Source organism: Nelumbo lutea, chromosome 3 (genome assembly GCF_056320005.1).
Source record: "Nelumbo lutea isolate HS-2025 chromosome 3, American lotus-T2T, whole genome shotgun sequence".
Classification (NCBI taxonomy): Eukaryota; Viridiplantae; Streptophyta; class Magnoliopsida; order Proteales; family Nelumbonaceae; genus Nelumbo; species Nelumbo lutea.
In genome coordinates this window covers 115,698,141-115,715,258 of record NC_142686.1, presented here as the reverse complement: position 1 = coordinate 115,715,258, position 17,118 = coordinate 115,698,141, and the positions used below count along the sequence as shown (strand labels likewise).

Here is a 17,118-nt window from a genome sequence, read left to right as displayed (position 1 = left end):
GGTTATAGTAGGTTAGCAGCATTGATGCATTTTGTGCCTTGAATTCTTTAATGCAACTTGCCTAATGACCTACCTGGAATTAAGTTGAAAAAACAAAAACCTGAAGGCAAAATTTTATAGTAATTTGTGGTGGAAGTATAGGGCTTGTGTCGTAGGTGTAGGGATAAAACCTTCACAACTGTATCAATCCTATCCATTTTCAACTTATGGGTCCAAATCAGATGTGTTACGTTGTTTTGTTTGGAGGTTTTCCTTTCCTTGTATATTTTGGCTTGGAAAAGAAGTGAGCATGATAGATTAGGTGTATTGGGGTTTAGGGTTTCTGTGAGAGAGTGTTTATAGAACTTTGTAATTTCCATTGTTGTTTTCTATAGTGAATTTCAATTCCTCCTTCACCCATGAACTTGAGCGACAAACCAAATCATTTCCATTCAAATTATATTTCTATCCTTATAATTAGAGGACTAAATTCAAAAGTTGGGGTATTTTAGTCAAAAAAATGTTTTACAATATTACTCACACTTTTAATAGTACTAGTATTTGTATAAACATTACAAATTTTGTGATGATGATAATATATAATATATTTCCATTTTTTTGCAATTTTTTTATATATTTCTACATCTATAAAAATTATTTTTATTTATCACATTTATTATGGTTCATTTATATAAGGATATGTCCAAATAAAATTCTTGCAAAGGTAATGAGACTTAATAAAATTCTTATTATTCTTATTTATCACTAATAAAATTCTTATTATTCTCATTTATTATGGTTCATTAATAAAATTAATATTTTTTATTAGTTACCTTTGTCAAAATTTCATTTGAATTCTCATTACCTTTGCAAGAATTAACTTCTATATGACAAATCCAACTTTATCCCCTTCAACTAGGGGTGAGCATTCGGTTTATTCGGTTAAAAACAGAACCGAATAAACCAAAATTTTTAAAATCGAACTAAAAAATTGAAAACCGAAACCGAATTACAAAAAACTGAAAAAACTGAATCAAAATTTTTGGTTTGGTTTTTGGTTATTTTGGTTAAAAATTGAATTTAATTAATATATTAAATATTATATATTATAAATTATATATTATATATTATATAATGAATTTTAATTAATTTGGTTTTTTTTGGTTAACCAAATTTCTAAATTTGAAAACCAAAATCGAAATTACTAAAAACTGAATTAACCGAACCGAATTACCCAAAAACTGAAAAAACCGAAACCAAAATTTTCGATTCGATAATTCAGTTTTAACCGAATAATGCTCACCCCTACGGTACCTTCAACTGTTGAAAACCTTACAATTAACTACTATAAAAATATCACTTACTCAATTAGATATTTGTCATCCAATGATGTGGGCTTTAAGATAATGGAAATGAAAAATTAACCCACCATATAATGGGAATAAAGAAGAGAAAATCATATGCTACCTTAATGATCAAGAATTGGACCAATGAAGACTGGGTAAAAATATTTAAAAAAACAATAAATAGTTTAAAGAATAAATTGATCGTCCATTTGCAAGTTGAAAATCTCTTCATGATGGTTAATGTGGCCCAACATTGGCTATTGAGAACATAAGATGTATTTTAAGTTTTTTTTTTTTAATTTAAATAAATGAAAGAGAAAATTGCTAAAAGCTCTTGTAAAATTGTTGATCATTGCTGAATGCCCCTCCTAAAGTTTGGTAAATGCAATCACCTCCCATAAACTTTTTGACATAATTGCAAATAGACCCTCTATTAGAATCTTCTAACAAAAAGCACAAAAATGTCCAAAATACCCATGTAGTTACTTTTGACCAAAATGTTTATTTTCTAATTTTTTTCTTCATATCAATTACTACCTCAATCCCTTCTGATCTTTTCTTCGGAATTGATTTATTTTCCAAATTTGCCCTTCATATCAATTATTCAAAGGTAAAATTGCAACTTTAAACTCATTTTTTGTTGTTCATAACATTTATATTGTTTTTTATGTATAAACCGACCTTAATAATAATTACATAGGTATTGTAGACATTGTCATGCCTCTTATTAGAGGATTTTATAAAGGGGGCCTACTTGCAACTGTGTCAAGAAGTTTAGGGGAGGTGATTGCAATTATCAAACTTTAGGGGAGGTTTGGACAATGGTCAAAACTTCAAGGGAGGTTTCAGCAATTACCATGGTTTCAACAATTACCATTTAACAAGCATTAAATGGGAGTGCTAAATAACATTTTTGCCATTGATTTGTTTAATCATGAACAAAAAGAATGGAGTTTTGTGTCGTTTTAGTAATAAGCATTAAATGAGAAAAGAAAACTACATATTTACCATTGCTCCTTCTCTAATTCAAATCTTAGAGATGAGGTATTTTAGTGTATATATATTGGAGGCTCAAACATTTTTTGATGTATAATTAATGAAGTTATTATATGATTTGTATGTATTCTAAACTCCCGTTATTATTAATTGTAATGTATCTCTTCATATAAGCTATCAAAATTCGCATTTTTATGTGTTTTATCTAATTAATAGTCATTTCAACTTTAGATTTATTGTTATAGATGTATTTGTAAGAATTTGCCCAATGTATTTATATGCATCCAAAGCATGTTGTGATACAAATCTATACACAAGCTTATCGACACGATTAGACCTGCTCCTATGTCAGGTAGCATGGCGGGCTTGTCTAACTTATTCTAGGTCCGATGGCTCGGGGTCGAGCTATAAGTATAAGGCCTTATTATTTTTCAGACAAGGCTTGGACATTTTAAATAAGCTCAACTCAAACCGAAGGTCAACCCAATAATATTGTAATATATATATATGTATTTAATTTGTTATTTGTATTTTGTGTGATTTTTTTTATTTAAACTTAGCTGTATAATTCTACCTTGGCAGCAATGTTGTTGATGTGCAAAATGTGATTGGATTGGAATAAGTTAAAATATATGAAATAGAAGATAGAACAAAGATATTGCATAATGCATATCGCACACTTTGGGCTTTATATTAGAATTGAGCTCGGGTCGAAGAATAGGCTTGATGATCAAACCAGGCTTAGGCTTGAGCCTGGACTTTTTTTTTTTTTTTTTATTAATAACTGGTAAAGCCCAGCCCTAACCCAATCGATGCATAGATCTACATAGGGGTGTAAATTGGGTAGGCCCAACTCAAGCCCGGACCAACTTAGACCGCAATTTTACACAAGCTAGAACTGGGTTTTTTTTACCGCAATTTCACACAAGCTAGAACTGGGTTTTTTTTATTCTCAGAGTAGGCATGGGTCCAAAAGATTTTTTTTTTTTTTTTTTTTCTGGCCAGGGTCCAGGCCTAACCTTTAGATTGCTCAAACCAGGCCCAACATTATCCTTTTGATTAAAATTGGTAAGGCCCAGCCCATGCATAGCATAGGTCTAGATGGAGGTGCAACTTGGGATGCCCAACCCAAGCTCAAACCAACATAGCCCACAATTTTTCATTGGCAGGGTTTGGGTTTTTGGTGCTCAAGCTAGGACTAGACCTAATCTTTAGATAATTCGAACCAGAGCCAAGCCCAACCAGACTATATACGTATACGCATTCATGCATACATATAAATATACGTTTATATCAAAGAATTTCGGTGCAGGCTGGGCCAAGTTGAATAATTTGGGATTGGCCATTGAAATATGACAGAATTCTTAGGATAGGACCTGGATTAAACAAAAACCCAGCCTAGCCGCCCGACTTGCACCCGTGGGTCTAGATACGGTACCCCGATACCGGATGCTTTGAACCTTGTGTGTAAATACCCAAATTGAAATGCACATGTCAAATCGCATGTAGTAATACATTAGCAAGGCTACGCAGCACACAGCAAGGATAAATGGATAAATGATAACAATGACACAAGCATTTACCTGAAAAAAATGGGAAATTGTATATAACAGTAGTTTCCGACTTTCCGCCCAAAACAATGTATAACCATTAACCAATAACCACCAAGAACAGAATTTGTCAGGCACTTCTACATGTACGCCTGACTCCAAGTGCAGAAATCCATTAAAACAAAATCCAAAACCAGACAAATCGAATTCATGACGAAGCAAATACAGCCCAAAAGTTGAAAACCTCAAATCTACATTTTTTTTCTCCAGTGATACGACTATACGTCTATACCCATCAAATTATACTAGTAAACCCGGTGGCCGGTTGCATGGGAACTAATCCCAAAATATAAACATGTTCATGGGGCAAAAAAGAAATTAGCTCCACTATATATCAATTCTATGGATTGCGGCTACCCAAAAACCTAGCACCATCCAACAGATCCGCGGACAAAATTGTCACTTTGTTGGGTCTCTCTGAGTCATTGCTACCAGTCTCTGACCTCCACCCTTCCGCCATACACCACGAACTGGCATACCTTCCAAAGGGTTCTTCCCATCTTCTGTTGTTTCTTCCTCCTGGTCCGGTCCGGGATCAGGATTTCTAAGGCCCAAAATTGATGCTGCTGAGCCATCACCTAGACGGACCCTATGGAATTTTGAAGTTTTCTTCCGTTGCTTATTGCCGCCTCCACCCCCCAAGTTTTGGTTGGTACCAGGAGCTGATTGAGAACCATTCTGGCCTCTTGAATCAGAAGGCTGCCAATTGGCAGAACTCAACCCTACCTGATTATCAACTGATACCTTTGATTTTCCTTTTGAAGCTCGATACCCATCCTTTGTCAATACCTCCACCTGTTCTTCTGAAGGCTTAGAATTTAGCTGAAGCTTCCTAACAGTGCTAATGATACTATCTGCCAAGGTTTCTTTCGGGCTAATATCAGCATCATCCTTGCATTTCCCTTTACCTTTACCGGCTTCATTACAATCTTTTGAACGAGTTCTGCTTTTGCCTCGAGCATTCTCCCCTATAGAACTCAACAAATTGGCATTGTAAGTGTCAAACAACTCTTTCTGCTTCTGGGCATCAGGGCAGAGTCTTGCTAGCTCAGGAACAAGATGTGACAGGCCAAACTGCTCAGTGTAAGACAGATATTCACCTGTGCCAATTACACCTTGACGATACTCTGCAGATATCTCTTTAAAAGAAGCATACTTGTTCTCGTCAAATTCTAAAGCAGAACGGATCCTTTCAACCAAAGTCTTGTTTGCAGTATGAACATCTTCCACATTAGGTAAGGACTGGGAATTTGAAGCAAGCTTGGGCTTCTGTGTTGCAGAAACAGGAGGAAAATCAGACATAGAAGAGTCCAGAGATGCTGTCCCCACAAGATTAGGGGATGAAGAAGAATGGCTGACCCTACTTGCACTACTTGAGTTCCATGAAGAACTAGCAGAACTAGTTGAAGCAAGTCCGTGAACCGTTGCTGGCCTGGACTGAGCAAAGCTTGCGTAACTAGGTACCGTTGTCCCATTAGCCATCACCTGCTTATTCTGGGTAGAACTGGTAGAACCAGAAGATGATGCAACTACATAATTTGTAGATCTAGATTGCACATAACTACTAGATGATGTTGCAGGACCACGACTAGTCGGTGGCCGAACTTGAGGTGAATTGAGAACAGTCACAGTTCCATTACTACGGCGACGGAGGCGTGCAGCCATGGTGGTGTTGGCTAATCCTTCTGATTCATGTCTGACTTTCTGCTGACTACTTACTGGTGCCACAGAAAGTGGAGGAAAGGAGGATTCTTCCATAGCTGCATTCCTAGAGGTCTGTCCTAGTGTCTGGTGACTACTTCCTGGTGCTGTGGAAAGAGGAGGAAAGGAGGATTCTTCCAGAGCTGTGTTCCTAGAGCTTTGGCCAAGTGCCTGGAGGTATCTTGAAGATGGCTCAGATTCAATTGTAGTTATTAATTCAAATGGCTCAACAATGGCATCCATTTCAATCCTCTCTCTACGATCAGAAATATCTTGCCCACTGGAGGATGGATCATGGGCTGACATTTCTGCATTGGCCGTTTCAAAACTGGCTTGAATGGCCAGTGAGAGTTGATCTTCTGAGGAATCAAGACGAAATCCTCGTCCACGCCCTCGTCCCCTTCCCCTTCCACAGCGAAACTCTTGTTCATTGTTTCGCCGGTATCGAAAACTAATCGGTATCTGGTACACAAAAGGAACAAATATCATGAAATAATCACAACAATAAACATGCATAGAACCATGAGATGCACAACCAAACAGAGCTTTCTTTTATGCAAGAAAAATGGTCATCATCTACCTCCTTGGTCTTTACCAAATAAAGGAAATCGTAGACAGAACGATACTGCACAAAGATAAGAACAGCATACCACAGGGAGAAATTAGAAAGATATTTCACATACCCTAAGTGCAGCATTCCGCTGAGAACGAGACATGTGTCCCCCATGTTCAATAGCATCATGCCTCTATAATAACATGAAGGATATATAGTCAGAAATACTGGAACATGTAGAGGGGAGTAGCATATGAAAGAGCTAGAAGTCAGATATAAAACAGCATTCAAGAAATCCATGATGTGAATCAGAAAAATGTCACAGTAAAGAACACATTTGCCAAGTACAGGTTCACATAATAAAGTCACCTTCAAATTGGATTCGGATGCAAAAACAATGAATTTTTTAGCAAGGCAGGCCTCATCCTCACATAGGAAATGCTCTCGGCGGAAATGGATCTGTAAAAGAGAAACTTAACATAAACAAAATCCTAAGAAAGCATGGAAATCGGAAAGTGTAATGTATTACAAGTTATGAGATATCACCTCCAAGTCATCATAATCTTTGTAGTATTCATATTGTCCTGGATGCTGCCTGCATTGAACAGAATATAATGGTCCAATGCATGGTTTGGTTATTTTGAATTGCAAGACCACCAGCATTATGTCATAATAATAGAAAACAGAGTCTACCTTTGGCATATATGACAGGTATAATGTTCAGTAGACATATGTGAGTAGAGCTCATTATCTCCATAAAATGGAGTTCTGCAGAATTCACACATAGGATGACCCATGAAGCCACCTCTTTCACTCTCACTACCATCCACCTCTGAATCACCTGTGTTTGTATGTTGATTTAACTGTGCTCTAGTATATAGCTTTTGTTCACAAATAAATATCTGGTTCAAAATCTCAACTAACGTCAGTAACATCATTATGCTCATTAAGCCAACAAAAAAATGTTGAAATATTAAAAGGGAGGAATTCGTCTTAGGGCATAGTGGGCCCTAAGCCCTTGAAAATAAAACAAAACTCCAACACTAAGCAGGTAATATGTAAAACCCAGAATCAGAAAAATAGCTGAAAAAAATAGGGCTGAACTGAAGCTTAGGAGTGGTTTGATAACAGCTGAAGTGGTCAAACTGAAAATTTTATAGATTTGTCATGTTTTTTCCATGAACAATCAAGATTTTATTAGAACTTCAAAAGAATATTGTACATCATAAATGTGCAAGGCAACCCTTTTTTGTAGGCTAGTATCCTACCCACACGAAGTTTTACTGCTTTGTCTCTTGATGAATAAGTTTTTAGAGGTTGTAGGCTCCTTAATGGCTTAAACTGAATTTGGGTAGACATAGCTGTCACATAAAACTGATGTGACATGGTGCCAAGGGGCTGTCAATGAACTCCAAAAGTCTATAGGGCCACCATTAATGCACCGCTAACTCTCTCTCTCTCTCTCTCTCTCTGATCACTAAAGAATTTAAGCTGCAGATGAATTTGAGGGTTGAAGCTAAACTAAAGTTCCAGTTTTGCTTCACAGATAACGGAAGCCATACAGAGCATCTGACAAAACAGCAAAAGTTAAAACTTCCAAAGAGGAAAACTCAAGATTTGCAAGAATTCAATGACTTTTCCAAGTTCCCTAAGACTGAAAACAATTAAGATTCATAAATTGCTTAGCTCCATTTGCTTTGCTGAGAGTTGAAATCCTCCATTTCTGTTGACCGTTGCTAGTTGTTACCTTAATTTAGACATGAGTTACAGAGAATATTGGCCATTTCTCATCTATGGTATTCTCTCGAGTGTGTGCATGAGCTTGTTGAGAACATGTTGAATGGTGAAATTCGGTTCATCAGCGCTGCAAGAAAAGGCAGATCACCAGTTGTCTTAAGATCCCAACAAGTCCTGAAACTGCTACCACATCAAGAATAGTATTTGGATCGTTCTTGTTTGCACCCTTGTAGAGCTCTAGAGTGCCCAAACCATACTCGTGCGGTCATTCCTCACTTGGCGCCGAACCAGAGGCATTGTTTCTTCTTCTACATATTCTTCCTATGTTCCTCTGTTTTTTTGCCTCCGTGGTGAAATCATAAACTTTGAGAGGGATGGTACATTTTGAAGATTTAATAAAAAAATGACATATTTTGAAATTTTAATGAACACTTAACGGTATTTTGGTCCAATTTTATCTGTTATACTTAACCTTGGAAAGGTTAATAAGGTACATATAAGCTGTTTTTAAAAGTTCAGGGTATATATAAGTAATTAACCCATTTGGTTATCCCAGATTTAGATGTTAGAACTGACATTCGATTAATAATTGGATCAGATGTGGAGTTAACTCCATTTGATCCTATTAAAATCATATCTGATTAACTATTATCATTTAATGTATATATGTAGTATAACTATGTGTATATATATAGCTATTATATACAATAATAATAAGTTTACAGCTGTTAAATTTAATCTTTATATTATATAATTTATTATACATATATAAGGTAAAAGTAAGCAGTTTTTTTTTACTTTTTCTTCGTCATTTTAAGCACAATAAGTTGGATGGGGATTAAATCTGAATCCAATCCAATAGCATCCCTAAAGGCATCCATGGAGAGTGCCTCACTTGAGCATCTAGCTATTCAACACATGGTACCAAGAAATAATTTTATATTCTTTTTTAGATATAATAATAAAACAGACATTGTTAAACCTTTTTTTACAAGTATTGTTGAACTAAATTACTCTTTTTATAGGTTTATATACTAGTTTCTTTTTATTATTTTCTTATTTGTTAGGATTCGGTCAACACACATGTTGGTGTATGCTATCTTGAACCCTCGATTTCTTTTTCTTTTTTTTTTTTGGATCAATAACATAATCAGTTCCATTAATTAAGAAGAAATTCAGTACAATATTCCTTGTCACCCCTTGCTTAGCAAGTGTATCAGCAAAGGCATTTGCGTCTCTTCTGACCCAATTACAAGTCACCTCTATCCCTTGTAGCAGTTTGATTGCTTTCCTCTTTTCATATATATAGCACCATCATCCAGCCTTGTCCTCTTTTTGGATTCAGCTTACTTTTGAATCCCTTCTATAACAGCCTTAATTTCAGCCCATAATGAGTCCCCAATTCCAATTGGACCCGAGTATAATACAATGGCATTCCCCTCCCTATCCCTGAAAACTACTCCTATGGAAGACGGACCCAAATTTCCTTCACTACTAACATCAAAGTTGAGATTAATAAGACCTCTAGAGGGTGGGGACCAAACAGGCCTAACCACCTCCATATGGGAGACAGAAGCAGCATCCTCTCTCGACTTTCTCATCACCTCATTTTGAAAAAGAAGCCCAAAAGGAAAAAAAAAAAAAAACACTAATTACAAACCAGCCAAGAACATAGGTTGTCTTTGAACCCCTTGTTTAGCTAGTCCATCAGCCATGCTGTTAGCTTATCTCCAAACCCATCTAATTTGAATCAACATGTCTTTAGATATCTGCTTGAAGCACCTGAGCTCATTCCTTAGCTTCCGTATTTCTCCTTCCCCCTTCTTCAGCCAGTTTACAACAATCTTTGAGTTCCCTTCAATAAACCACCTCATTGCTAGGAATATCCTTAAAGAGATCCAATGACTTAACCCAGTGAACCAACCACCTTGATGGTAATAGCTTCAGCGATAGTTTCTCTGCTTCTTTCTTTTCCAAGAAAAATTCTCTAGTTCCTCTTCCCAAATTGTCCAACACACCGCTGCCCTTATTTACTTCCATAGCAGTCTTCCCCTCTTCTTTGACCAACTTATGAAGGTAGTGGCAAATAAGTTTTGTACATGAGGGCTCCACCTGCACCCGAACAAAGAAAAGGCACCATTAACCTTGCAGATGAAGCACCGGTGGGGAAAAAGGCACCAATTAGGTCTTCTATCTTTGGAGTAGCTCACAAGTATTAATTCTTTCCAAATACACACAAACTACCCACCCTAAGCAGCACAGGTTTACTCCAAATCTCCCCAAATGGAAAGGAAAACCCCTGGATTTCACTCGGTTGAATGAGGGCTGAAAAAAAGGAGCCACATGTGAAGGTACCTGAGGGAGACATGGTCCAAATTCTCCCATCCCCTTTACCAACTTCCAGACACACCCTTTCCGATGTTTGTAATAGGTTTATCACACTATTTATTTCGCTCCCTTCACTTGCTCACCAAAGCCCCGAGGACCCCCTATTTGCCAATGTTGCTCATTCATTCATCCTAATAAAACATCTTCTTAAACAGCAATTAAAATTATAAAATCAATATTTTTTGTGTGAGAACTAAGAATTTGACCCTGACCTAACATGGACTTGTTCGGGCTTGCCTCAAGGGACATGGCACAAAGGCGGCTCGTAGAATCAAGAATGTAATATGTTTTACATCACATTAGCTACTTGAAGTAATGCAATTGAGGGAAAAAAGAGATTGTGGGTTTACATGCTTGAAAATGTTTTATATGTTTGATTTTATTTTTAAATCTTCATTTGAACACTCTTTACATGTTTATGTATTTCAATTTTAGATAATAGTTTTTTTTAACATTAACTTTAAAATTTAAGTTTATATTTTTTTATTATTATGTTTAATATTTTATTTACATTTTTTATTTTTTTTGGCTTTTTTGAATTTTCTGACATTTTTTTTTATTTTTTAGCTTTTTTTTGGAATTTTTGCGCCTTGCTTCAAAAAGGTGCACGCCTTGCCTTGTGCCTTGCATCTTGAGCGCAAATTGGCCCTTGCGCCTTGCACTTTTTAAAACACGAGGAAAGGTAGAATATCACAAATGGACTTCCAAGGAGAAACTCTAGTAGCCCTAGTGGCCTAGCCACAGTTCCAAAACCCCGACCAACCATCAACTACAAGACCAAGAATGCAAACTATCAACCTTGCCCGCAACTTATCCCTATCCACATGCAATCTCCACAACCATTTCCCCAATAGTGACATGTTCCTTTCTTGGATGTTCCCAAGCCCTAACCCTCGACTTTCTTACTTCTACAAACCACCTCCCAACTTACATTGTGATCCTTCTTTTCCTCCCCTTGCTCCCACAAAAAAAAAAAAAATCCCTCATCGACTTCTCCATGCTTCTACTTTTTTTTGACGAATTCTCCATGCTTCTACTTACCCCAATTGGTATTCTAAACATTGGCAAGTAGTAAAGAGATAAGTTGGCCGAAGTAGATTTGGTTAACATGATTCTTCCTTCTAGGGACAAATAATTAATTCTCGATTTCTTCTTCTTCTCCCAGTTTCTAAGTTTCTTTTCTTTCTTCTCATGAATATGTTCATTTTCTATGTTTTAATATGAAGTTTATACTTTTTTTATGAAGATTATAGATAATTACTAGTAAAAGATGATTGCTGGTTGCTATGGAACCTAGGAAATTACCCTAGGATTCATGGTCTAAAAAAACATCCATTGCCTAGTAAGCACCTAGCCGCCCACCTAGGTGGCTAGGCGACAAGGCACCCCCCTCATCAACAGCCTCACCTTTTAACATTTTATTATTTAATTATTTTATACAGTAAAAGGCAAAGAAATAGGTTGCTAAGTTTAGCAACTTCATCCATTACCAAATATGCCCTTAGGGGACATTTATAACAGCTGAAATGGCTGAACTGAATGACAACTTTTATTTAATTATTGAATATTGTATTATGTAATTATTTTCTCCATCAAATGACAACTTTTACTTGGGGTTGAGGGGTACCAGGCCCAGGTATGAATCAGGAAGGCTAAGTCATCAAATTTATAGTTATACATTTATTTTCATTTAATCGTTCCTTTCCATCTATGGCTTGGGTCAGCACTTTGCTGTTTTTATTGTATTACTTCATCTAGCCCCTGTTTGTTAGACCTAACAACAGGGTTCTCTCTCCTTTTTATAATTAATACTATCCTTATTTGATCATGTGGTTATTGATAAAGAGCATGTAAATTTTTATGGTAACTCCTTTTTTAACGAATAACATATTATTTTTTGGGAAAATCCATGATACCATAAAGACATGGTACTGGAAGAACTTTGACCAATCAAAGCACGAGCCATGAATTTCGAGGAATACCACCTGATTAGTCAACTCTTTTATGAGACCAGTTGATTGGCTATAAGTTTTTCCGGTATCATAGTCAAACCCTTCCTTTTTTCACAAGTAACAGGAATTTCATTAATATGTAAACTTAATGTACAAATTTATATTCTGTTTTTAAAGAGGCTTAAACCTCTCCACACACATTTTCATTTATATCACAAGATAGCCTAAAAACATTGATATCTCATAGTCCATTGCTTGGCTAAAGTATCAGCCAAATGATTAGCTGATCTTTGCACCCACTATACTTCTATTGTCATACACCTTGTCAGCCATTTAATGCCTTTCATTTCATTTCTAAATGTCCATAGAGCTTCAACATAGTTATAACTTAGAATCATCTTATTGACACCTTTGAATCCCCTCCCACTACAGCCATCACTTCTGCCCTCAATGAGTCCCCAGCCCCAATCAGCCCTGAATACATAGCAACTACATTACCCTTCTCCTCTCTGAAATCCCCTCCCACTCCCAATTCGATCCGATCCATTCGTTCGTAGAGCTATTTACTCGATCGCAGACATTTCTGGAACAACAGAACCCTACTCTACTCTATTTAAATTTAATTTAATTTGAATTTATTTCAATTCGGATTGGCTCTGGTTCGTTTAGAAAATGCGGTTCGAGGGACTATATCTGGAGCAATTAGGCATAAATAGATACCGACTCCTCAGAATTTGGATTGCCCCGGGTTTCCCAAGCTGCTGTCATCAAGGTTAAGCTTTAAGGTTTTAATTGTAGAAGTCTCCACTACCTCATTCAATTCCTCATTATATTATTGATTGAATATGAGGAGAAAATTTCAATTGTTTTCTTGTACATCACAACTCAGTGTTCTACTTGAGTTGAAATTAAATGATTCATTTCTGTTTTTTTATGAATTACGATATTGTATTAATAAAGGAAAAACTGAGGGAGAGCTTCCCTTAAAATAGAAAACTAATGCAAAAGGGAGCAAGCTCCACAGTTTAAAGTGCAAATACAAATTTCGATTTCTTATTATAGCAATCTATGATGCCCATATATGGATACAATTACAGACCGTATATGACAAATCGGGATAATATTTTCTATTTCCTAAAATACATACAAATACAGTTACAGATATCCCATGTAATATGATCATAACATGTGTTTGTATCTATTTTATGCAGATTACAGATACATGTCATGTTCAAGACTTGTGTCTTGCCAAATTTAATTAAAATTTTAACATGTACAGATCTTTTTACGGTATAATTTGTTAATGCACACCATTTTACATATACAAGTATCATAGCTATCCATGCATTCAGCATTATTACAGGCTGTACAGCCTTGTTTGGTCTTTTAGGCACAAAAATGTATTTCACAGCAACCAACAACAGAGTTAAGAAGGGTTGCACTCAGCTTCGATCTAAAAGAATAGATGACTATTCAATGCAAATATCTGCTAAAAATATGTGCAGAAGGAGAACATGCTAGCATCTGGTGCTGGCATGCCTTAATCATGAAAAACAGAACCTTGTCTCTTAGAAGGCATTGTTAAAAATGTAATTCATGCTTTCATGCATTAGATGGTATAACATGCAATTTTATGGCATATAGTAAGTTTACATCAAAAAATCACTTAGTTTGCAATCAAAGTGGTGTTTTCTGTGTGGGTCGCAATCAAAGGCAGGATTTCCACCATTGACGTGCTGAGAAGAAAGGGCATGATTCAACATCTCTTAATTCACTGTGTTTTCTCAGTGGCCATGTGGTCTCATGCACTAAAGTTGTTTGAATGAATTGAGTAACCCCTCCAGACTTGGCTTCCCTGATTTCTTCTTGGTGTCTGAAGGCTTTCAGTAAAAGGGGCATTCTTTTCTTAGGAATGTAACTACACAGGTGGTCTGCCAGTGTCTCTGGAAAGAAAGTAACGGGTGACTGTTTGAAGATCTATCTTTATCTGCTGAAAATTGTGTGAAAAGTTTGAAAGAATTCTGTCAAGTGGGCTTCAGTTAGTAGCCTTTTTTCGTGGTGTGCAATTCCGGCAGTTTAACAATCAATGGAGCAATATATTGTGGGATGATGATTTAGTTATGTTTCTGTTTATCTCGGAGTTTTTCTTTCTTGCTTTGTAGCTGTTGAGGAAACCTCTCCATCAACAGCATGCTCTTCATGATCATTAATGAAATCTTCACCATTTCTCAAACAATAATTTCTTAGTTTGCAATACCTCAAAGTCTAGCATTCTTATCTTAAACCATGTAGCTTATTGTATTAATCTTCAACACAAGAAAAAGAAAAAAAAAGAATTATCTTAAGATAAAATAAAAGAAATTTTATTAAAACAACCTGTAGTACTTAGTATTATTGACCTAATGTTGCGATAAAAAAAAAAACCATGAGGTATAGACGCAAGTAAAATGTCCTATCCTAGGGAAGAAATATAGTATGAAGTATGACCCGATTAGCCATTTATCTTGCAGCAAATAAGTTTTTCCACTTTTCTTGCATATGAAATGGAAAGAAGATCAATAAACAGATGACTGAAGATAGAAAAACAATAAACACTCATTGCTCTTGCATCCAAGTTAATGTTTTCAAAATCAGAGTGAGAGAAAGAAAAGCACAAATAAGCCAATGGTCTTTTTCATTTTTGAAAGTAAACAAATCTTACCTTCCTTCCTTCTAAACACAGATTACACATGAATAATCTATGCTGGTGGTACAAATGACCCTTCAACTGCTCAATGCTCTTAAATTTCCCTCTTCGTTTAGAGCCATCATTTCCTTGATTCTCCATCTTATCACAGACACTACACGAAAGCCTACACATTGCTTTGATCATCTTATAGTGGTCTATATCATCAAAGTAAGCTTGTGTGTCCTCATGGTACCAGAACGACCCAACTTGACCCTCTGTTGAATTGGACGGAAAGACTGAAAAGTCATTTATCAGCCTTGTATAGTCTCCCAAAGCCTGAGAAAACCAAGAAAGAGCCACACGTGCTAAGAAACCAACAAAAAACTATGTAATCTAAACAACAACAACAACGTTAACAACACTAACATGTATAAAAAACGTTAAGAATAAGAATGGACATTTGCAGTTAAAGAAATTTAACTATGTGCAGTGGCATGCAAAGTACCAAGTCTTACTCTCAACCCTGCCAAGGAGCAGTTAAAACCGTCCTCAAATAGACAATAGCACAAAGAGTGGTGAGGTTAAAGGATCAAAATAAAGCTAAGAACTCCCTGATTATTGTCTTTTTTTTTTTGATAAATAAATAACTCCCTGATTATTGTTTTAGAACAATCTTCAATTTTCCAATCACCGTTAAGCGACATTTGATGTAAAATCAATAATATCGAAATCGAAACTATCACACCATTAATCCAAACGTAGCGTCGAAAGAAACAACTGCATAAACAAAGAACACTCACCAAAAGTTCATATATAAGAGGAAACAACTACAGACACAATAAGCCCCTAAACTCCAATAAGACGAAAAAGAAGCATCCGCAGCCATGAAAACAAATAAAGATCAAACCCCCAAACCTTCGTGACGAAGACGACTTTGGACTCGGTTTTGCAGATGCAGCAACGGTTATCGTCGCAGATGAAACGTAGACGAGCGACGCAGGTTGAGCAGACCTCGCGGTGGCCGCATGGTCCGTACGCAACCCATTCGAGGTGTTCAGCGCAGACGGCACAGCTGTCATCCATCTCTCTGGAACACGAAGAAATCAAATCAACACCAAAATCCCAAACCAGAGGCTGAAGATGAAGAAGATCTAGGGTTTCAGAGAACGAAAACAATATAAGTTAGATCACCTGGTGATGCTAGGGTTTGTCGAACTTGAGATGCAAGGCTTTATGGGAGAAATTGAATTCAAAGATAACTGCGGAAGTGATAAAAAGGATTCTGGTTTCTTTCTCTTTTTTTTTTCTCTTTTGAATTCGATCGGTCAAATAATTTTGATGGTGCCTGTCAAAAACCAAAAAATTGAGCGTTCTTCTTTGAGTTCTTTCCTTCCTCCTTTCTTCTTTTGGAGAGAAATGGAATTTAACAAATTCCGGAGGTTAGGAAGGACGCCCCACGGCCCCAGTCGCTTCTCGCTAGGTTCTCTTTAGCTCAAACAACTATACGAGTCTTTCCTAATACCAACCAATGATATGATCCCACGTCAAAGGATCGTACAATATCAGATTATAATCTCGATGGAAACTTCACAGACCAGTGGACGTGAAGACAGAAGAACAATGCGTACACAATCCAATGGGCCAAAATGGGCCCATTACTCAGTTTGGCCCGTGTTAGTGATAATTTTGTTTCCAGCAAGGTCCAACAATTGCAATCGAGCTCACAGGTCTAACAAAGCACAGAAATACGATTCCAACACCTTTGAAGGGGGATGCTACAGTTGATACTACGGGATTATTTATGTTAAAAAAATAAGTGCTTATTCGAATAAATAAGTAATTTATTTGTGTTTGGCACCTAATTTTTTTAAGTGTTTATGTTATATTGGGCATTTGTTGGTAGTTTTTTTTTTTTTCAATAAGCACTTAAATAAGCTTTGTGATTATTTTGTCCTTCATTTTCTTTCAAATTTTATAAAAGCATTTAAAATTGTACTTTGCACTTTTTTTAAAATGTTTTTATAAAAGTATTTTAATAAAAGAATATTTATGAAAGTTTTTATGAAAGTGCTTTTATGAAATCACTTTTATGAAAGCATTTTAATAAACACTTTCACGAAAGTACTTTTATAAAAGCACTTTTATAAAAATCGACTAGGGATAATTTTGAAAAAAAATTAATAAGTGC

General features: G+C 36.1%; 1 protein-coding gene across 1 annotated transcript; it reads right to left on the bottom strand.

Annotated features, from left to right (window-relative positions):
• Positions 1 to 3,899: 3,899 nt before the first annotated feature.
• Positions 3,900 to 16,471, bottom strand: LOC148867858 (uncharacterized). The gene is made up of 8 exons (XM_088978992.1): positions 16,122 to 16,471; positions 15,846 to 16,017; positions 14,964 to 15,266; positions 6,879 to 7,087; positions 6,732 to 6,780; positions 6,555 to 6,644; positions 6,316 to 6,378; positions 3,900 to 6,094 (listed from the first exon to the last, which is right to left on the bottom strand). The coding sequence occupies exons 2-8, from the start codon at positions 16,011 to 16,013 to the stop codon at positions 4,331 to 4,333; spliced, it is 2,646 nt and encodes an 881-aa protein (XP_088835118.1). The 5' UTR covers positions 16,014 to 16,017; positions 16,122 to 16,471; the 3' UTR covers positions 3,900 to 4,330.
• Between the last annotated feature and the right edge of the window lie 647 nt (positions 16,472 to 17,118).